The sequence below is a fragment of the Eumetopias jubatus genome, unplaced genomic scaffold (assembly GCF_037043125.1).
Source record: "Eumetopias jubatus isolate StellerSeaLion01/CBP00866 unplaced genomic scaffold, mEumJub1_p1.0 scaffold_10, whole genome shotgun sequence".
Classification (NCBI taxonomy): domain Eukaryota; kingdom Metazoa; phylum Chordata; class Mammalia; order Carnivora; family Otariidae; genus Eumetopias; species Eumetopias jubatus.
Window position 1 is genome coordinate 10,270,166 of NW_028274816.1, and position 22,708 is coordinate 10,292,873.

Genomic DNA, 22,708 nt, shown 5'->3' on the forward strand with positions numbered 1-22,708 from the left:
ATTCGCGTGATACACTTGCAATTTTAAAGAATTAATTATGTTCTTGTACATCTATCTTGCCATTTCCCTCCCCAGAAGGTATCTTCCCAGCCTCACACCCTCTTAACCTTCTGACTCTTATCCCTTTTTTCAAAACAGATTCTCCATCCCAGGCACTGGAATATCACAAATTAGCACAGGAGAGAGAAAGCATCATGAGGTTTTATACACGAGCTGACTAGCTGCACCTTCTGGGTTTCTCCTGCCTCAAGATCTGGGACATGGATAGGAAGGGACCTGCTACTGAAGCCCTTCTGGGTATGGGGCAAAGGAAACAGAGAATATAATTGCCGAGGCCAGAGTCTTAGAAATCTTAGCACTTGGCCAAGGGACTAGGAAATAGGAAATCGGGCTATTAATGTGTGGTGATGATGAACATATATTTACACATCAGGGAAATTATTGACATACAGTATTAATGGTATATGTTATTAAATGTACAAAATTTCCAGCGATGTATTTTATTTGATTGGAACTGTCATCTCATCCTTCATGCTCAGGTTTCTGTCTTTGTTTCCTCTATGACAGTGGTTGCATACAGCTTGAAAAATACAAACCAAATATTTGATGGCACTTTATCTTTTACCAAATGGGAATTAATTGTTCTTCAAAAACTAGTTAGCATAAAAAAGACAAATTGGTTAATTGGGGCAGGGAGTTGGTATTGTAAACTTGACATTTAAGTTTCGCATTCTTTTGTATTTTGTTACATCTTTTACTTCTTGAACAGTTTGGTTAGTGGGAGCCCGGAATGCATCAAACACACTTGAGACACGCACAATCCTTTCAGTGTTACTGAGGTTGAAAGGCAAGTAGGAACTTCTTGCCTCTGCTTGTTTCCAGAATAACATGCAAGAGTAATCAGGTGCAGTTGCTATGGATAATTGGAAGTTGCTTTTATTGAGAAAGTGAGCAGCACTGTACTTATGCGATAAAAAATTGATCAGATGAACAGCTTCCCTCCCTCCTCTGTACCCAGCCCAAGGGGGAAACAAACCCTCAAGAAAATCTTATTTTAATGAGCACATTTCAAAGGTGCTAGATTTATGGGAGACATCAGGAAACACTGATTGCAATTACTGTCTCTGTTTGTCGTTCCGGGCTTTATTTGTGCCCTATTGGGACGAGGGGGTGGGGGAATAGCAGATAGAGGGGAGAGTTGTCAAGCAGCCCATTAGCCTGTGAAGCAGAATAGCCATACTCAGTGGCTTAGAAATAGCCATACTCACTGGCTGGAAACCACAGAATAGCCATAGTCACTGGCTGGAAACCACAACAGCATCACTGTCATTGTAATTTAGAAACCATTTCTTTTTAAAGTTCAGTCAGAGTTGATTTCACCAGAGAGAGACATATGAAAAACCTTCTTAAGGTATTTCTATTCCTTTTCCCCTTGCTACCTCAGTTATCATTAGGGTGCTCCAGAAGGAAGCCGCCAAAAGCCCTAGGGTATCACAAATATAAACATATGATTTTGCCTAGCAGTATTCTTTTGCTAAATTGATCTGCTTATCAAATAATTTAGCATTAATTTGCTTTATTATGTATGCTAGTATTAATCGCCTGACATCATTATTATTTTATTCAGGCTGGCTTCCTTGCTAACACGTGCAGTAGACAATCTCTGTCAAATCACAAATATCAGGACCCTAGAGCAGGACTTGGCCAGCGTTTTCTGAGTAAGGGGCTGGCCAGACGATGGGTGTTTTTGGCTTTGTGGGCCCTACGGTCTGTGTCTTAGCTGTTCAGCCTCCGACGGTGTGGGGAAATGAGTGGGCGTGACTGTCTTCCAGTTACTTTGTATAAGCTGGTGATAGGCCTGGTTTGCCTACGGGCTCCAACAAAGTTCCAAAGATGTAAATGCCTGTCGGGGCCAGGCAGGTACTGCCAGTGAGGGAAGTGGCTGATGGGGACAGCCACTAGCAGAGAGCACATGCCTTGTCTAAAAGGGGCAGCTGTTTCTTAGCTTGGCACTGGCTCAGGGATACCAGACCTTGTAATTTAAGAATAGCTGGACATTTGTGTTTTTATGCAAAGCACTTATCTCAGTTGGCAGCTAACTTAGTTTTGTTAAGAAAATGTAGTGCAGGTCAAGTTTACACCTTTTGTGGGCCCTTTTCTGGTCGTTAAGATCTAGTTTTGCAAATTCCAGAATTTTCAGGCTTAACTGTGTATTATAGGACATGCCTAGAGAATGCCATCAGATGCGGATCGGATGGCAAATACCTGTTTTGCCGCTGCTAACTCCCCCTTCTAGTGCCAATGACAGATATCAGTAATGGATGATATCACTCTTTCCTGCTAGCTTGGAGAAAAATTCAGGATAATTCTGTACCAGGGCTCACAAAAGCCATGACCAGTGAATGAGTTGTGTCCTCTGATATGTAAGGTATTTGTCATTCCTGTTCTAGAGGGTTCTCTGTTAAATATTTTTGGGATTAACGTAGAAAAATGACTTTACACTTTTTACTGTAGGACTTTATTCTTAAAGAATACTTGCTAAAAGTTGCTCCTAACTAAAGAATGCTTGCGAAAACATGTATCAGAAATAACAAATAGGAAGAAAAAGGGTAAGATTCTGTTCAAATGGGAATATCAGATTTTAAAGGTTTATATATTATTTTAGAGAGAGAGAAGGGGGGTGGGCGTGGTTGGGGCAGAGGGAGAGAGAGAGGGAGAGAGAAACTCAGGCAGACTCCTGCCGAGTGTGGAGCCCGATGCAGGGCTCAATCCCACAATCCTGAGATCATGACCTGAGCCAAAACCGAAAATTGGACGCTTAACCGACTGTGCCACCCAGGTGCCCTGTGGCAATATCAGATTTCAGATTCAAACTTAAGGAATTGAAGAATATCCAAAGTTGGATGTGTCCTTAAAGGTCATTTAGTAGCATTCCTTCCCTGAACTTGGATTTCTGGTCTGGTTTTTTTACCCACCATACCTGTGCAAAGTAATGTGAATAGTTATAAAGGGGGTTTCCTCCTTTTTTCCCCTTCTTTTACTGCCTTTGACCCTTATGCACAGTTATTGTAGCGTAACATGTTCAGAATTTAGGAATTCCATATATGGAGATGTGCCATCCGGGATGCACATATTTTTGGATTGTGTGTGTGACGTGAGCATGATATGCCCTAGGTGAAACATGCTTCATTGCCCATTGTGATCACAGGGAACTTCGCAACTTTTTGTCTTCCTTTATCACTTCTTACTCTTCCCTTTGGGGAAGACAAGTATGGTCTTTCAAGTTTGATCTTCTCCAAGAATTCTGCTCTACCCATTCTAACCTTCACTAAACCTGTCCCTTCTCTAAACTTCTTTACTATTAAGACCTACATTAAATGAGCAGTGTAATGCTTTATTATGTTATTTGCCTTAATTTGCGGGTTTTTTTTTTACCCCCTCAATTAACATTTTCTTTTTTCCTGCCATCAAGCCCAGAAAGGACTGTAAATGGCTGTAAACAGAGCATTTTGTTTTTAAGTAAGCAGTTAAGTACAATTGAATGCCTTCTATGTGCCAGTTAGTAGGGCTCTAAATATGGGTGAAACAGAAAAATGGACACTCCCCTTAAAGACCGGAATCTAGCTTCTAATGGAATTTAAACTGTCCTTTTTCTAGTAATCAGTGATGAACATTTATAACTTCACTAGAAAGAAAGCTCCACTGGGGCAAAGCTCTTTGATTCATTCATTGATAGAGCCCAAGTGCCCAGGTCGGTGCCTCATATATAGTAAGTGCTTAATAAATATTTTGTAAATGAACTTACATTATAAATTTTTATATAGGGCAATCCCTGCAGGAATGTTCATGTAGGCGGATCACATTGTATGCCTTTCACTTCATTTACGTGTCTCTCCCCCCCTGTACCCCAGACACGTTGTTCTCCTCCCAGAAAAGTCAGTCTTGAGTATCCTTCTAGAATAGAATATCCTTCTAGAATATTACCTGTGCATATATACATACCTGTGTGTATATGTTTGTATTTTTTTATACAGATTATAGCCTGTCAGTTTCTTTCTTTCAAAATGTATCAGATAGTTTTGTATCATGCATAGTCATATTACTTTTAGTGGTTACATACTGTTTTATTGCCTGCACATTTTGTAATTTACTTAACCAGAAACTTATTGATGGATATTTAGGTTCCTTCCTTCCTCCCTTCCTTCCTACCTCCCTACCTCCCTCTCCCCCTCTGCTCCCTCTCTCTCTCCCTCCCTTTCTTTCTCTCTTGAGAGAGAGAGAGCGTGGGCATGCGTGCATGCACGTGAGTGGGGGCAGAGGGAGAGGGAGAGGGAGAATCCCAAACAGGCTCCATACTCAGTGTAGAGCCTGGTTGACTCGGGGCTCGATCCCATGACCCTGAGGTCATGACCTGAGCCGAAATCAAGAGTCAGATGCTTAACTGACTGAGCCACCCAGGCACCCCTATTTAGGTTATTTCTGATCTTTTGCTCTTGTAAACAGTGGTACAATAAACATCCTTCCTCAAAAGTCATTTTGCAACCTCCGCAAGTAGGAATTTGAGGATACATTCAAAGTTCAAAGTGTTTATGCATTTATAATTTTGATAAGTATCATCAGATTGTTCTTTACAGAGAGTGTGAGTATGCCATTTTGCTATACTCTTACTGATATTATTATTTATCAAAGTGTTTGATCTTCTCTGATCTGATGGCTTAAAAATATCTGTTATGGCTTTAATATGAATTTCTCTTATATGAATAAGTTTGAACATCTTTTAAATGTTTACATACTTATTTCCTTTTATGTGTTCTGTCTTCATAACTTTTGCCCATTTTTCTGTTTGAGTATTGATCTTTATCTTATTGATGTGCAGTAGTAGCTCTTTATATATTAAAAAGTATTTCCCTGGCTATGCTTGCTTGTTTATATTTCCCTGTGATTTATAGAATCAGCTTGTCTAGTTACCAACCCCACTTAACTAAAAATCAATCCTGTTGGTGTTTTTATTGGGTTTGTGTCAAATTTATAGACAAATTTAGGGAGAACTGACATTCCCATGGTGTTCAATTTTACATCCCAACAACGTAATATGTCTTTACATTTGTTTAAATTTTTGTGTCCTTCAATAATATTTTTAAGTTTTTTTTCTTATAGACAATACACGTTTAAGAATCTTGTTGGATGTTTTAATATGCACACATTTGTAGCTAGCATTTTCTTTTTTTTTAATATGCATTTTTTAAAAAATTTTTTTCCAGAGGTACAGATCTGTGGTTCATCAGTCTTACAGAATTCACAGCGCTCACCATAGTACATACCCTCCCCAATGTCCATCACCCAGCCACCCCATCCCTCCCAGCCCCCACCACTCCAGCAACCCTCAGTTTGTTTCCTGAGATTAAGAGTCTCTTATGGTTTGTCTCCCTCTCTGGTTTCGTCTTGTTTCATTTTTCCCTCCGTTCCCCTATGATCCTCTGTCTTGTTTCTCAAATTCCTCATATCCGTGAGATCATATGATACTTGTCTTCCTCTGATTGACTTATTTCACTCAGCATAATACCCTCTAGTTCCATCTACATTGTTGCAAATGGCAAGATCTCATTCCTTTTGATGGCTGCATAATATTCCATTGTGTATATATACCGCATCTTCTTTTTCCATTCATCTGTTGATGGACATCTAGGCTCTTTCCATAGTTTGGCTATTGTGGACATTGCTGCTATAAACATTGGGGTGCACGTGCCCCTTCAGATTCCCTACATTTGTATCTTTGGGGTAAATACCCGGTAGTGCAATTGCTGGATCGTATGGTATGTAGCTGACATTTTCTTAATTTGACTATTGCTTGGGATATATTTTTCCTGCTTGATTAGCAGATAAATAATAATATTATTTGCAAAAAAGCACCTTTTCTTATGAGAAAAAAACAAACTTTTTCTTTTGTCTGATTATGGCTCATTTATTATGCAACTCCAGAGAGCACACTTGTGTTGGTCATTCCTTCCAGAGTAGTGATGAGTCATTGTGGTGATAAAGGACATTATTTCCTAATTCTTAACTTTGGGAAGATTTCTAATGTTTCCCTATTAAAATAATGATGCTGGCTTTGTGGTTGAGAGAGATCTGTATTTTATTGTGTTAAGGAACCTGGCCGCTTATTATTTTATTGATGTTTTGATTATGGAAGGATGTGTTTTACTGAATATTTTGTGTATCTCTGGTGACTCTTTGTTTTTATCTAAGAATATGATGAATTTTAAGTGTAAGCCTTTGCATATTGAACTATCCTTGTATTCCTGTGATAAGTTCTACTTGGTCATGGAATGTTATTCTTTTAATATGCTGTTGGATTTGGGTGCTGTTTCCCTATATTTAAGAATTTTGCATTGATTCTCAGATGTGAGATTTGTATGTGTGTGTTTTCTTTTTGGATTTTGATACATATTATTCTGTCTTCATGAAAAGAATTTGGAAACTTTTCTTTTTCTATGCTCTTAAAAAATTTAAAGTATATGGAAATAACCCACTCCTTAATTGTTTGGTAGAATTCTTCTTTGAAACTCTTCACACTTACGTTTTCCTAAGAGATGGTTCTTTATCTTTATCTTTTTATGGTTTCATTAGCTTTTCTCTCCTTCTGGGGATGATTTTGGTAGTTAATATCTTCCTAAAAAACTGTCCATTTAATCCAGATTATCTAATTTATTTGTGTGGACTTGAATAAATCATCTTTTAGTGTTCTTGGTATCTGTGGTTATTTCCTCATCACTTAAAGATTTTTTTGATTAAAGAATAAAAGACTTAGAGATTAAAGAATAAAAGAATAAAAGAAAAAGAATAAAAAAATTTTTGAAAGAATGTGTTTTTTAAAAAAAATATGATGTAAAAGGATATAGTTCACTTCCTATCCTTTTTTTGTTAAATTAATTTAATTTTGTTAATTTTGTTAAAACTTAATTATTCCTGAGCTAATGATTATAAAACCCAGAACCTGAGAGGAGACATTTCCTTTCTGATCCCACTCTTCTCTTTTTAACAGGCCCAGAAGAAGAAAGTGAGGATGACCCTCAGCTCGAAGGCAGAGACCCTGATACTTGGCATGTCGGTTTTAAGATCTCGTGGGACATAGAGACTCCTGGCTTGGCAATACCCCTTCACCAAGGAGACTGCTACTTCATGCTTGGTAATTAGGAGGGTCAAAACTATATTGATACTCTGGTGTCTTAAGTTTAGATTACTGGCTACATATTTGGAATATATCTTTTTTTTTTTTAAGGTTTATTTATTTATTTTAGAGAGAGAGAGAGAGAGAGAGAGAGAGAGAGAGAGTGTGTGTGTGTGTGTGTGTGTGTGTGTGTGTGTGTGTGAGTAGGGGAGGGGCAGAGGGAGAGACTCTCCAAGCTGACTCCCTGCCAAGCGGGAAGCCCAACGTGGGGCTCTGATCTCACGACCCATAAGATCATGACCTGAGCTGAAAGCAAGAGTCAGATGCTTAACAGACTGAGCCACCCAGGGGCCCTTAGAATGTGTCTTTTGAAAGAAGCTTTTTAGGTATTATATAGCGATAGTGACTCTTCTACATGGAACTAGTATTTTTGTTTTTATTCCCTCATTTTTCTAGGTATTGCTCATTTGTAAAAGTTGCTTTTTTTTTTTCTCCCCCATTCTGATTGCTTATGGAGTTCCCCAAATGTGCTAAAGAGTTTCCAGGACTTTTCCTCAGAGTTACTCAATCATCCAAATGAGCTTATTAGTGTGAGGTAGTAAAATGATTTCCCTCTGTATATAAATTCTTAGTGAAAGTTTTTTCAGATTTGAATTTAGTTTCTTCTCAGGAGTGGCTGACCTGACCACAGGGCCTTTCTTTCCACTTGTCCCTGAGTTCTTTGGGAGCAGGATTTCAGCTGTGCTTAGGCTAACCCACAATGCTGTGGCATTTTTGCAACTTTTGTTTTTGGCTCCTTGCTCTGTTTTGTTTGGGGTCTGGACTTTCTATTGTTTTCCAATGCACAGCATAGAGATGGTATCCTTTCTTACTCCTGCCTGGGGCGGGGGGGTCTAGTCATATTGGCTTTAGAACTGGGGAGCCCCAAGGCTCAAAGTGGACATTTATGAGAAGAATTATTCTCAATTAACTGAGTGTATGTAGAGGGCCTGCTATGTTCTCCATGCTGTGTAAGGTTCTGGATGGACGGATAAAACTTGGTCCTTGCCTTCTAGAAAATCAGAGTTTGGATTAGCTCTTTAGGTCACTAAGTCATTAAGCATTTTCCAAATTTCAGTCATTTACATGTCAGCTTCAAGGTTCTCACCATATCCCTGTGCTACCTGGACTGTTACTTACGTAATATTTTTCTCTAAATAAATTCACTTTTTTTCACTGAAGTGGATTTACTTTAGAAGGAGATTTTATAACACTATCTTAAGCGGAAGACCAGTATCACTAGGTTTATAATTAGAAGAGGTTTATAAATATAGAGAGAAAGTGAAACAGTATTAAGGACCTGCTACTTTTGTTGGCTGAAGATCCGGAGTCCTGTTCTGTCTTTGTTAAAAGAGATACTTGTCACTGTTAGAGAGGTGTTAACTGTATAATGGTACCAATCAGAGACTTTCTCCTTGTCAGCAGCAAGATGGGAAGATCATTATGTAGGGAATTACTTTCCCATGGTGTGTGTGATTCAGTGGTGCTTAACATTGTGTCCCTTTACCTCTTCAGCTCTTCTCATGGGCTGATTACCACCTTTGCTGAACGCTGATCTAAGCAAGCCCTGCATCTCTTGCTTTCCATTTGCATGTTGCTCTATAGTTTATGATTCAGTTTCACATAAGCAGCCTCATTCACTCTGCAAACAAGCTTGTGAGGGAGATGGTATGGAGATTGTTCTTTTCTTAACTAATTTGCCTAAGGTGACTGGGTTGGTACAGGGGATTAGGGTGGTTTGCAGGTTTCATATGTAGTGCTTTTCCTGCTCTAAAAGGGACCATTTCGACTTTATTCCATTACACTGAAATCTCTGTGTGGGAACATTTTTAGGCTGAAGGTCATCTCCTCCTGAGACACTCTCCTGCTTGCCTCGTGAACTTAGTTTTTATTTTGAAGTCTCTGCTCCATCGGCGAGCATCATTTGTAGGTCACAGATCATTACTTATTTTTTATTTATTTAATTAATTAATTAATTTTAAAAAATATTTTATTTATTTATTTGACAGAGAGAGACCCAGCGAGAGAGGGAACACAAGCAGGGGGAGTGGGAGAGGGAGAAGCAGGCTTCCCGCGGAGCAGGGAGCCTGATGCAGGGCTCGATCCCAGGACCCCGGAATCATGACCTGAGTCGAAGGCAGACGCTTAACGACTGAGCCACCCAGGCGCCCCTATAACTCATTTTTTAATGTATCACCCAGATGTGGATATTTACCTTGAGTATAAATGGGTTTTAGTTTCAGCCAATAAACCACTTGCCTTTGGTTACTTTGTTCACGAGTTTCTGTTAGCAGTTTGTATCTTTAAAAGAAGTGAGAGTCATTTGGTGCCATTCTAAATTGCTATATTAATTTTCTGCATGTAGAAATAGTAAATATACAGTTTAGAAGTTCATCTGCCATCCATTTATTTAAGAACATCTTGTGTGTTCTTTTCTGATTATGAAAGTAAAATACATGTTCATTGTAGAGAAAAGAAACACTGAAAAGTATGAAATGAAAGAAGAATATAAAAATCAGATTCATACCTGTCTTGGTATATTCTTTTTCAGTCTTTTTTCTGTACATATGTGTATCTGGAATAATAGTATGTGAATAACCACATTTACTGGGGACCAACAACAAGTCAAGCATTCTTTTAATCATCTCCATAACACTAAAAAGTAGATGATCGTTAAATTGCACAAGAATCAGTTCAGGTTAAATTGATGTAGTGACATAGCCATGGTTACACAGTTAGTAGGGTGTGTGGATTGGAACTTGTTCTTTTGTCCCATTTGGGCTCTGACACCCACGTCAAACTACCCGCTTCCTCCTGTGTGGGCGCTGACCCCCACACTGGGCTCCTGTCTCTCCCTCACCGTGATGCCTCTGCTTCACCTAAAGGCTTAAGACTAAATTTTTCAGGAAGGAAAGAGAAGAAGATGACAAGAGTGTTCTGTGTGCTTCTTTCTTTTCCCTGTCTTTTTAAAGTTATGTTTCTCTTGCCTCAGAAATAGATTAATAACAAAAATACTGTATGTTATAATGAATATACATTTTTAAATATACATTTGTCCCTTTAGCTACTGTAGGTGATAAACCGAAGCAAGCGCTATTATTTTATGGGAGCTGATACCCAAGACCTAATACCCGTTCCTGGTTTCCCAGCTCCTGTGTTCAGATCCAGCGGAAATAGCTGGTAACTTACTGATTTGGGCCAGGCACGGCACAGTGTACCCAAAGTGTGCTTTTAGAATATATTCATTTAGAATGTATTTTCTTTATTATTTATTGTTATTAAAGAAAATTATTCTTTCTTTATTAAGATGTCGCAATCAATTTCTAAAAGGAACTTTCCTCCATCTCCTCTTAAATAAAATCAGGCAAAAATAAAAGCAACCGTAGTCTCTTGCTGCCTTTTTTCTCTTTACTTTTTAGAATCCAAATCCTACAAGGAGCCCTGTGGAGGGACCTCGGCTGTGTGCTGATACCTGAAATCTGAACTTCATAGCACTTATGAAAAGGAAACAGTTTAGCTCCATTTATAATAATATATTGGTCTACAGAGGAAGTGCAGGCTGAACCCTGCTGTCTCAAGTAAATACTCCAGGGGGTCTGATGGGGAACGTGTCGGGTGCCTGTAATAAATCCGCTGCCTGTGGAAGTAAGTCAAGGCCCTCCTGGCAGTGCCTAAGGACACGCTTAACCGGGGTTGTCACGGTTTTACTTTTAAATTGGAATCTTTGCCCTAATCTCAGAGTTAGACATGACCAGATTTGCAAACAGATTTACAATTTTCACTAATTTTCCAACCAGGACTTCAAAATACACGTAGAGGGGGGAAAAATACACGCTGGTCTTTCTCAGAGTAGGATGATTTACTTTGCCACAGATGTTTTCCATAGACTGAATGTAACCAGGGAGTTAGGGACTTAAAAAGTGGCTTGGAGACAAACTGTGGGTTTATTTTTGTGGAACAGATTATACAGTTCAAGGGACATCAACCAAATTATGTTCATTAACCAGGAGCCAGGTGTGGAGATGGGTTGTGTCAGGACAGAGTTGAGTGTTAGACATTTGGGGCAAACCTCCTTTTTATCTGCCTCCCCCCCCTTCATTTATTACTTTTTCCTTGTCACTGTTCATTTCTCTGCTCTCTCTGGCTTCTTTATTTTCGTTTCCTTCAGTCCAAATTAAATCTCATTTTCAAAGAGCTATCTCAGAGCTTCAGCTGCCAAGTAAAATTTCCATGCCCCCCCTCCCCCCCAAAAAAGCAACGTAAATTGAAATGCATGCTGCTGCTTTTTTTGGTTTTGCTTTCCTTCACCAACAGTTTGGGGCAGAATGATGAAAGGCCATTTCCTGTCAGGTGACCACGTTCCAGACCCACGGCATTGTCTCTCTTGGCTGTGCGCTGTTTATCTTTCTCCCGAGTACTTCTTGATACTCGCTTCGCAGGGTTCCTGGGAGGCCAAAGAAGAAGTGCTTTGCAAGCTATGATTTGCATGTGGGGGCCGACTCTGAAGACTGGGAGGAGCGAGCGGGGCCATGGCATTACGGGAGAGCCAGCGAGGCGAGTGGGTGACAGAAGAGCACCGAGTGTTGTTTCCTTATCCTGCTTTCTGCCAGTTTGGCACGTCACCGTTCCATACATGTGTTTCCATGACCACATAAAGGAACCGAAGAAAGGGCCATCTCTTCACCAACTGCTTTGTGAGGGGGCTAAGAGTTGAATCAGAGCTCTGTGGTAACCACACTCTGACCTGGGTTGAGGGCTGAGTTTACTTACAGAGCCTGGTCAGTAGTGTTTTACAGATCAGGTTCACCTTCTTTGAAATACCTATGGCTCGGAGCAGCAAGACCCAGAGCACTGTGAACGTTCGATGTGGTAGAACCTGAAGATATGCCCTGCTTCTATTTTTGGCGTCAACATGAGCACTCCACTTGGAGTCTGTTGCCCTGTGAGCAGGAAGAACAGAGGCTTCTAGGAGTTTAAAGCCTCTTGACTGGGACTCCTCTGGGACTTAACTTGGAGACTGTGGTATCTTTGTAAATCCTCCAGGTGTCCCTCAATCCTGCCCTGATTTAGACATTTTATTCTAAGGAAAAGCCTTTTGTTATTTCTTCCTCTGACCCCATTCCCTTCCTCCCCCAACTCCTGAATGACCAGCTGAAGTAAAAAGTACCTATAATTTATGGCTTAATCATAAATTCTAAATAATTATACTTTATTACCTCTCATGGGTCTTGAAACGTAGGTGCTATGTTCTGCTTTCTGCCGAGGCAAGGGAATAATAGAGAGACAATAATAAATTATAACTTCAGGCTGCAGTCGGAAAGCTTGAGGAATGGCCATTTCAGTGGAAAGTGCTCGAACAGCCAAATGAGCACCTGTCATGTTTGTTTTCACTTTGAAAAGTAGAAACATGACAGCATAGTTTCAGCTGCTCGTCCAATACAGACTTGTGATGTTCTTCTTACCTTCTCAGCAACTACGGTATTTGCTTCTTGCTCGTCATGTTTTTGCGGGGTTGAGGATGTATCTGTCTTCCTGAAACTTTCACTCTAACAATGTACCCCCAAATGCTGACATTTTCAAACTTGTGCCTTTTGTCTTGATACTTGATTCTTTTGTATTCAGTAGAATTGGGGAGGGGACATCTCTTGTGGAATTTGCTCCGACGAGAGGAGTCCCAGGTACTTGAAAGGATTTCCCTATCTCTTAGACTTTCTTAGCGTCTCTGTGCATATTTCTGTATCACTGATGTCTTGAACTTTACTTGAGGTGCATGAGTACCTACTTCTTTCGTATTATAAGTCCATCAAGTAGGTTGTCCTCTCTCTTGGATCCCTGTTTTGTTTTGTTTTGTTTTTTGCCAGAAAAGAAAATTGATGGGGATTGCCTGCTAATGGGTGTGTGGGGTTTTTTAGGTGTCTGAAAATGCTCTAAAATTCATTTGTGGTGATGGTCACACAATCCTGTGAACATGCTAAAATACATTGAATCATATGCTTTCAATGATTATTGAAATGATTATTGAATTGATTTGAATTGAAATGATTTTGAAAGTTATGAATCATTGAGATGATTATTGAAATTATTGAAATGATTATTAAGCATAAGCTTAAATTATTTGGTATGTGGATTATATCTCAATAAAGCTGTTTTACAGAAAGGAAAAGGAGGCTTCGAGAGGTAAAGGAACTTGTTCAGGGTGATGGACCTAGCGAAGCTTGTGTTAGAATGCAGGTTTTTCTGAGACCAAAGCTGTTCTTTCTTACGTCAAATCGTGCAACTCTACTAATTACATAGTCATGGGATCTTTCTTCTTTCAAAATGTGGAAAAAAATAACTGAACAAGTAATACATCAATACACATATATTCTCACTGTAAAGGATTCGAATACTATGGAATTATATAGAATAAAATTTGGAAGTTCTCTTTTACTTTATCTTGTCCTTTTGTAAATATTAACATAAATATCGTTTTGCCAATATGATTTACATATATATTGCTGCTACTTTTTAAAAAATAGCACACAAATGGGACCTTATGTATATTATATCTATTACTCTAGTACTTGCTTTCCCCTCTCCCCCCATGATATGTTCTGGAGATCTTTCCCTGTCAGCATCTCATTCATGTTATTATTGTTATTATAAAAACAACATGTGGACTAGGAAATAAAAATTCAAACATTGAGGATGATCTAAAACAGAAAGTGAAGAACTCGTTGCCACCTCTCCCCAAGTTCCATTTCTCAGAAGTAACTGCTTTTCGGTGTATTTGCATTTTATTCTTTAAGTGATTACCTCCTTAACTCTTATTTATTTATTTGTTTGTTTGTTTATTTGAGAGAGAGAATGAGATAGAGAGAGCATGAGGGGGGGAGGGTCAGAGGGAGAAGCAGACCCCCCTGCTGAGCAGGGAGCCCGATGCGGGACTCGATCCCGGGACTCCGGGATCATGACCTGAGCCGAAGGCAGTCGCTTAACCAACTGAGCCACCCAGGCGCCCTACCTCCTTAACTCTTAAACACATGCTTAATGCTGCTCTCTCTTCATCCAGCAGCTTGAAGCACCATCTGTTCCTCCATTAAGAAAAATGTGAAGAAAAGTGAAAAATGTGGATGGGTCTCTGACACTCTCTCACTCTTGCAAAGTTTTTCTTTTCTTTTTTTTTTTTTTTAAGATTTTATTTATTTGGGAGAGAGAAAAAGAGAGCGAAGAGTGAGCAGAAGTGGGGATAGGGGCAGAGGGACAAGCAGACTCTGCACTGAGCGATGAGCCTGATGCAGGGCTGGACCCCAGGACCCTGAGATCCTGACCTGAGCTGAAGTGAGATGCTTAACCAACTGAGCCACCCAGTGGCCCCTCACTCTTGCTAAGTCTTATTAGTTAGCATTTACTTTTAGTTTTTTGGTTTTGTTTTGTTTTGTTGTAATTGGTTACCTTACAGCTGATACATAGGTAGACTCTTTCTTGACTTTTAGGATGTAAAATGGGGAATGAAAATTCCCTTCAGCCGTATCATTAGTTTTACGTTGTTGAGGATTATAATGTCTACACACTGATCTATAATTTTGATAAGACTGCAATGCTTTCTTTGTACATGGAATCTGAAATTGGAAAGCCAGTAACCAACAGTGCTTACATATGCATCCTTTATTCAGAACTAAATAAAGTGACTGGACCCATAAATAGAAGATGGGAGTCCACAGTAATCACTAACCTTGTCCCATTGAAAGGGAATGTTACAAATGTTAGGTCAAGATTTTATACCAAATCAGAGGCCCCGAATCATGCTCCATTTTAGCTTGCTTTGTATTTGAACCAAGACTTTCTTGTTTGGCTCTCCCTCTCCCCCTGGAAGTTGTAATTGCCTTTCTTTATTCTTATTGAAAAAATGATGCCATACTGCTGTCTCTGTGTCACATGATGTTTTGTCTTTTTTTTTTTTTTTTTTTAAGATTTTATTTACTTATTTGACAGAAAGAGAGAGAGAGTGAGAGCAGTAGGCAGAGGCAGGAGCAGGGAGCCCGATGTGGGACTTGATGCCAGGACCCTGGGATCATGACCTGAGCGGAAGGCAGACCCTTAACGACTGAGCCACCCAGGAGCCCCACATCATATTTTGTCTTAGTACTTTTTCAAACCCACCAGTTATAGTTATCATACTGAGATTTCTTCTCATTGCGGTCCTTGGCTCTTCTGTTTTTTATCTGGGTCTCATGTCTTTCTCTTTCTTGGAATTTTTCTAAAAAGGTCTTCTATCTACTTTATTTTAGGTTTTTAAAAATGTGTAAGCTCTGTAGCACCTAACACAGTACTTTGAACATGGTAGGTGCCTTAATAATAATTTTTGAATTAATGAGTGGATGAATAAACCAAAGATTGGTACACCCCCCCCACCATATCATGGCAATAAACTTAGAGGCAAAAGGAAGTATTTATTCTGTCCTTGAAAGCTCCTAGCTGGCAAAGATTATGAAGTCCCTCCCCCAAAACAGGTGACCATTCAGTTAATATTTAGGGATCTCCAGAGACAGATTTTAGAATTTTCCTTGATAGTCCATTCCTTTAGTGACCCATACTTTGCTTCCCAATATTTAGTCCAAATGACCATGTGACATCACAGAATTTCCCAAATTGATACAGTGTCCAGATCAATCTGTACATTCATTCTCTTCCAGATCGCTTATTAAAAAAACTAAATGTAACAAAAATGTGGTGGTTTCTTTTAAGCTGAGGATGGATGATTTAGTATGAATTTTGAGATTCTTTTATTCTCTCATATTTTATCTAGTCAGAGTCACCCTGCATCAGGATAAATCTGCATCTGGGTTGGTTGGGTGGAAGTTTTCCCTTTGGCTGGCAGTCTTAATATGCCTTCTTTGGCTCTCAATCTGTATAACATAACTTCTAAAAGCATGAGCTGTGGAAAAGAAGTTTTTCAGACTTTTAATTTGATTGCATATCCTGTGCGTGTTCTTTGCCACTTCTGCAAAGATAGGAAGAATAGCCATAAAGGAAGTTGTTTTTGTTTTTGTTTTTTTAATTGATTCTTCTTGCAGATTTCAGTTCAGGATGAGACTAGGAATGAGTTTCTCATTCCTGACATGGTCCCTTGGCACATTTCAAGGCCAGGCATTATACCCCATGATGAAGATTCCTTAAATTCTTCCTGTGGAATAATTCTTCTAGGCCCTATAAACATTGAAAAAAAATTTTTTTTAAAGATTTTATTTATTTGAGAGAGAGAGAATGAGAGATAGAGAGCACGAGAGGGAGAAGCAGACTCCCTGCTGAGCAGGGAGCCCGATGTGGGACTCGATCCCGGGACTCCAGGATCATGACCTGAGCCGAAGGCAGTCGCTTAACCAACTGAGCCACCCAGGCGCCCAACATTGAAAAAATTTTAAAAGGACCTAAATTATAGTCCTCAGTCAAATCATTGTAGTGGCTTTGTCCTAAAATTGGCTCTGGCACAAACATTTTTCCTTCTCTTTTGTTTACACTGTTCCCTCCACCTTGTCGGTTTTTTCTCTCCATCTAGGTGTATTTATTTAGGATAACATTAAAAAATCAAATAGCCACAATGGCAGGGGCACCAACCAGTGAGTGTGGATGCAATAATTCTTTTTTTTCCCACTGGACATAACTAGAGTTAGGTTTTTTGAGAGCCACTACTGTATTCTATATATTCTTGCACTACACACAGCACTTAATGCCTTGTACATAACAGGAACTTACCACGTATTTGGAAAGAACACCCTGTTTCCCTCCCTGGGCATTAGCCAGAAACCACAGCTATCATCCTCAAGTACCAGGGGAAAATTAGATGTGAGACAGGAGTGAATCAAGAGAGAAGGCAAAAGGTATGTGGAGGACCAGAACCAAGAGTTTTAAGTGGCTTCTTCTGTTTCGTTCATTCACTTTATTAGGGCAGTTCCGGTCCACACGGAAGCAGTGGGCAGAAGTGATGGCCCTGCATCTTCAAAGGGGGAGAGGGAAGGAAACGACTCATTCAGGTTCACCCATTTAAGCAACCTCTGACCCTTCTCATTTTTCTGTTTCCCAGGAAGTTACAATCTGGAAGATTAAAGGCAGCCCTTACCAAAGTGGGATTAAAGTTCATTTTAGAAAACGAAAAAGAATGATTAACCTCAAGAATCTGTTCTCTTGGGGCACCTGGGTGGCTCAGTCATTAGGTGTCTGCCTTCAGCTCAGGTCATGGTCCCGGGGTCCTGGGATTACCCTACATCGGGCTCCCTGCTTGATGGGAAGCCTGCTTCTCCCTCCCCCACTCCCCCTGCTTGTGTTCTACCTGTGTCTCTCTCTGTCAAATAAATAAATAAAATCTTAAAAAAAAAAAAAAAGAATCTATTCTCTTTACAACCCAACAACAAACTAAGCATTCCATGAAAGTTAATTTAGAAACAAGATGGGGAAAGTCGTGTATCCTGAGGCCCCCTTCCCTTTTGTACTTGTTTTTTAGGAGAGTTTTTACTCGCATGGAATACTGTATTCCGGGGAAGGTTTGCAGAACCATCCAAAGCTCATACCGCCTTCACTGATGGTTATGTGCCATTGTTTTCATTTGGGGAATGAATGCTTCTTTTCTGAGGCTCACCTCATTGAACATTATCCTTTGGATCTTTCCAAAATAATGATACTTACTGTTTTATTTTTTATTGCTACGTATAAAAGTAGTAATATATGCCATTCAGTCAAAGATACCATTGATCTGAAGATGTAGTCCAATCTCAGAGATACTAAATAGGAAGAAAAAATGTGTAGCTTGGAATTGATGCAATATAGTACGTGTTCGCTTTAAAGAATTTACAAACAATAGGAAAGTGTAAGTACAAATACATCGTATTATCACCTTGCAGGGATAACATTCTTCACAACTATTTGGTTTAATTCCATCTAGTGTTTCTTTATATACTTGGAAATATATGGGAATTTTTTTCTTTTAAGAAAATATCATAGTAGATATAATATTTAATACCTTTTTTTCCAGTACTCACATATCTTGAGCATTTTTCCTTGTTAAATATTCCTTGAAATGTGATTTTTAAAAATGGCTTAAATGGTACTCCCGTACTTTTGGTGGTTTGACGCATTTCCAGTGTTTTGATAATCATGCATACTGCTCCGGTGAACATCCTTGTGCATGTATCTTTGCAGCTTAATCATTTCTTTAGGAAAAATTACTAGAAGTGGAATGCTTAGGTGAGAGGAGGGTATAGCTATTTTAAAACTATACATATTATATTGTCAGACTGTCACAAGATTGTTTTCAATGTACATTCGCACCACGGTGTATGAAATGTGGCTATCAGTTACTACCACCCGCCTTCTTTTCCTCACCCTTGATAATACTTGGCATTACGATTGCAAAGTATTTTGCCACTTCAGGGAGAAAAAAATAACATGCTGCTGTTTTAAATTACATTTTTATTATTTATTTATTTATTTATTTAAAGAGTTTATTTATTTTATTTGCCAGAGAGAGAGAGAGAATGAGAGTACAAGCAGGGGTGCAGCAGGCAGAGGGAGAAGCAGGCTCCCTGCTGAGCAAGGAGCCCGACGCAGCACTCAATCCCAGGACCCTGGGATCCTGACCTGAGCCGAAGGCAGACGCTTAACCGACTGAGCCACCCAGATGCTCCAATGATGATGATTTTTTATACTTGCATTAAATAACCATGTTTGAAATTATTTAACTACTTTTATGCTCACTGGTAATTTTTATAATGTGGGGTTTTTTTTCTTTTAAAAATTTATTTTTTAAATTGAGGTATAATTGACACATAACATTATATTAGTTTCAGGCGTACAACATAATGATCTGACATTTGTATCCATTGTGAAATGATCTCCACAGTAAGTCTAGTTGACATCCATCGCCTTATATAATGTGAACCCGAATACAGGAAACCTCATTTATAATAGAGTTGGGAGGGCAGAAAGGGGAGCTCTCATGCCCTACTAACTCATCCTCAAGTCAGATGCCTATAGGAAGGTGCTACTTTACTGCCGCAGCAACAGGGAGGAGGATTCTCCCCTTGCCCCACCACAGCCCAACCAATGAGAAACTGCCACAACTCACCGATGAGAAATCGTCACCACCCTGAACTCTCGCTTTCTTCCGGCGGACTTTTGTTCAAACAGCCCCTCCCACCTCCTCCTCTTCCTCTATAAAGTAGTGTTCCTCTTCTTTGTTCTCTGAAACTTGTCTGTGGTTTCGCCATGGTTCATGTGTCCCAACTTGCGGTTCCCCTGCCATTCTTGAGTCAACCCATTTTGTTGGTAAAGTAACTGGCTGTTTTATTTTCAGGGTCAACAGTAGTTACCAGAAGTACGTATTTATTTGTGATAGGAAATTTTAAGATTTACTTTCTCAGCAATTTTTCATTACATTACATCCCCATGACTTTTTATTTTATAACCAGAAAACTGTACCTCTTGACCCGCTTAACCCATTTGCCCCACTCCTCGTACCCCATCTCAGGCAGTCACCAGTCTGTTCTTTGTGTCTTTGAGCTTATTTTTTGTTGGTTTTTGTTTTTGTTTTAGATGCCACATATAAATGAGATCGTATAGGATTTGTATCTCTCTGCTGACATATTTCACTTAGCATAATGCCCTCAAGGTCCATCCATGTTGACGTAAATGGCAACATTTCATACTTTTTTATGGCTAGTGTTCCATTGTATCTATATGCCATAATTTCTTTATCCATTCATCCATCAGTGGACAGTTAGATTGTTTCCATATCTTGGCTGTTTTAAATAATGCTGCAGGGAATATGGAGATGTGTATGTCTTTTTGAATAAGTGTTCCCATTTTCTTTGGGTAAATACCAAGAGGTGGAATTGCTGGATCATAGAGTAAATCTATTTTTAATTTTTTGAGGAACCTCCACACTGTTTTCCATAGTGGCTGTACTAATTTACATTGCTATGAACAGTGCAAAAGTTTTTTTTCCACAACCTTGCCAACATTGTTATTTTATTTATTTATTTATTTTTTTTTGCTAATAGCCATTCTGACAGGTGTGGTGGTATTTCATTGTGATTTTCATTAGCATTTTCCTAAAGATTAGTGATTTTGAGCATCTTTTCATGTATCTTTAGAAAATTGTCTATTCTGGGCGCCTGGGTGGCTCAGTTGGTTAAGCGACTGCCTTCCGCTCAGGTCGTGATCCTGGAGTCCCGGGATCGAGTCCCGCATCGGGCTCCCTGCTCAGCGGGGAGTCTGCTTCTCCCTCAGACCCTCTTCCCTCTCGTGCTCTCTATCTCTCATTCTCTCTCTCAAATAAATAAGTAAAATCTTAAAAAGAAAAAGGAAAAATGTCTATTCAAGTCTTCTGCCTATTTTTAATTGGATTGCTTGTTTTTTGCCTCTGAGTTGTATGAGTTCTTAATGTATTTTGGATATTAACCTCTTATCAGATATATGATTTGCAAATATTTTCTCCCATTCCGTAGGTTGCCTTCTCATTTTGATGATGGTTTCCTTTGCTGTGCAGTGCTATTTATTTGTGAATGTATGTATTTGAAAGAGAGAATGGCGGCAGAGGGAGAGAGAGAGAGGGAGAGAGAGGGTCTCAAGCAGACTCTGCGCTGAGCATGGAGCTTGAAGTGGGTGGGGCTCAGTCTCCCGACTCTGAGATCATGACCTGAGCCAAAATCAAGAATCAGATGCTGAACTGACTGAGCCACCCAGGTGCCCCTGTGCAGAGCTTTTTAGTTTGATGTAGTCGTACTTGTTTACTTTCGCTGTCATTGCTTTTGCTTTTGGTGTCATATTTAAAAAGTCATTGCTAAGACCTGTGTCGAGGAGCTTACTGCTGTGTTTTCTTCTTATATTTGGTTTTAATTATTTAAAGAAAGCATAGGCTCTAACAAGTTTTTCATGAAGGCTAATGGCAAGGGAATGGTGGTAGCTTATATTGTCCCGAGTTTTTATATATATATTTTTTATTATTATGTTGTGTTAATCACCATACATTACATCATTAGTTTTTGATGTAGTGTTCCATGATTCATTATTTGTGTATAACACCCAGTGCTCCATGCAGAAAGTGCCCTCTTTAATGCCCATCACCGGGCTAACCCATTCTCCCACCTCCCTCCCCTCCAGAACCCCCAGTTTGTTTTTCGAGTCCATCGTCTCTCATGGTTCGTCTCCCCCTCCGATTTCCCCCCCTTCATTCTTCCCCTCCTGCTATCTTCTTCTTCTTCTTTTTTTTTTTTAACATATAATGTATTATTTGTTCCGAGTTTTTATATTATCTGAGAGTGACTTTCTATACCTTCACATGCTGCTACCTCCTTAAATAGCTATAGGATTCTTGCATAACAAGCTTCCTACCTAAAAACTCTAAATATTGTCCCCTTGAGCTCTGATATTTGATGTTAGATGTCTGAGGTCATCATTTTTATTCTATTGCAGTAAATTATGTTTTTTCTTTGAACATTTGTCATATTTTGTATTTAATACTTGAACAGAATATGTTTATGTGCTTCAAACCTCATTTTGTAGTACAGATTCCTTTCACAACTTTGGGAAATACTCTTCTGTTAGTTCTTTGGGTTCTTTCGTATGTCCTTTTTCTGTTTTCTTTCTAGGGTTCTTCCTGTATATATATTTTGGTTTCCAGAATCTGTCCCTCATTTCTTATTTCTTCTGTCACTAATTTTCATTTTCCCTCCAAGTTCTAGGAGAATGTTTTGAGTTCCATCATCCACTTCAACAATTTGAGTTTTTTGTAGGCTGTGTTCTGTTGTCCGCTCTGTCTTCCATCATTTTCAATGAAGTGACACTATTAAAAAAAATCAGCTCCAGGCAGTCTTTCCTGATCGCAGACTGTTCCATCTTCATGTCTCCTTGCTCCATTTTCAGATGCAGTACCTTCTTAAATCAAGTGTCTTGTTAAAATACTGAGCATTTTATAAAAAATTAGTCTTTTAAAAAATTTTTAATTTAATTTTATTTTTTAAAGATTTTATTTATTTATTTGACAGAGAGATAGACAGAGAGCACAAGTAGGCAGAGTGGCAGGCAGAGGGAAAGGGAGAAGCAGGCTCTCTGCTGAGCAGGGAGTCGGACGTGGGGCTCGATCCCAGGACCCCAGCATCATGACCTGAGCTGAAGGCAGCCGCTTAACTGACTGAGCCACCCAGGCGCCCCCCAAAAATTTGTCTTCTCACTTTCAGTAAAACCTTTTGAGCAGAGATAGTTTCAAAGCGGTTCCTTTCCTTTGAACTGCAGTGTTTCACATGAGTCTGGGGATTTGTCACTCTCCGTATCTCCTTATAGAAGGAGGAGGAGTACTGGTTTATAGGCACATTGGTGTTGAGATTGTTTCTTTTGAAAACTTGGCATACGTTCCTGGCCAAATCCTTCAGTCGAAAGGAGGAAGGATGAAAATGTATCTGTCCTTCCATGGCCAGGTAAGAGATTTCATGAACTGGAGTGTCTTGTGTGACGTTGATGCTTGCTGTA

General features: G+C 39.4%; 1 protein-coding gene across 3 annotated transcripts in view; it reads left to right on the forward strand.

Annotated features, from left to right (window-relative positions):
- FTO (FTO alpha-ketoglutarate dependent dioxygenase) overlaps window positions 1–22,708 on the forward strand; it is a 372,292-nt gene that overhangs the window by 126,092 nt on the left and 223,492 nt on the right. For all 3 annotated transcript variants that reach the window (XM_028093842.2, XM_028093856.2, XM_028093848.2), the window contains exon 4: window positions 7,043–7,186. In XM_028093842.2, coding sequence (XP_027949643.1) covers window positions 7,043–7,186 — 144 coding nt within the window. The remainder of the gene's footprint in view (window positions 1–7,042; window positions 7,187–22,708) is intronic.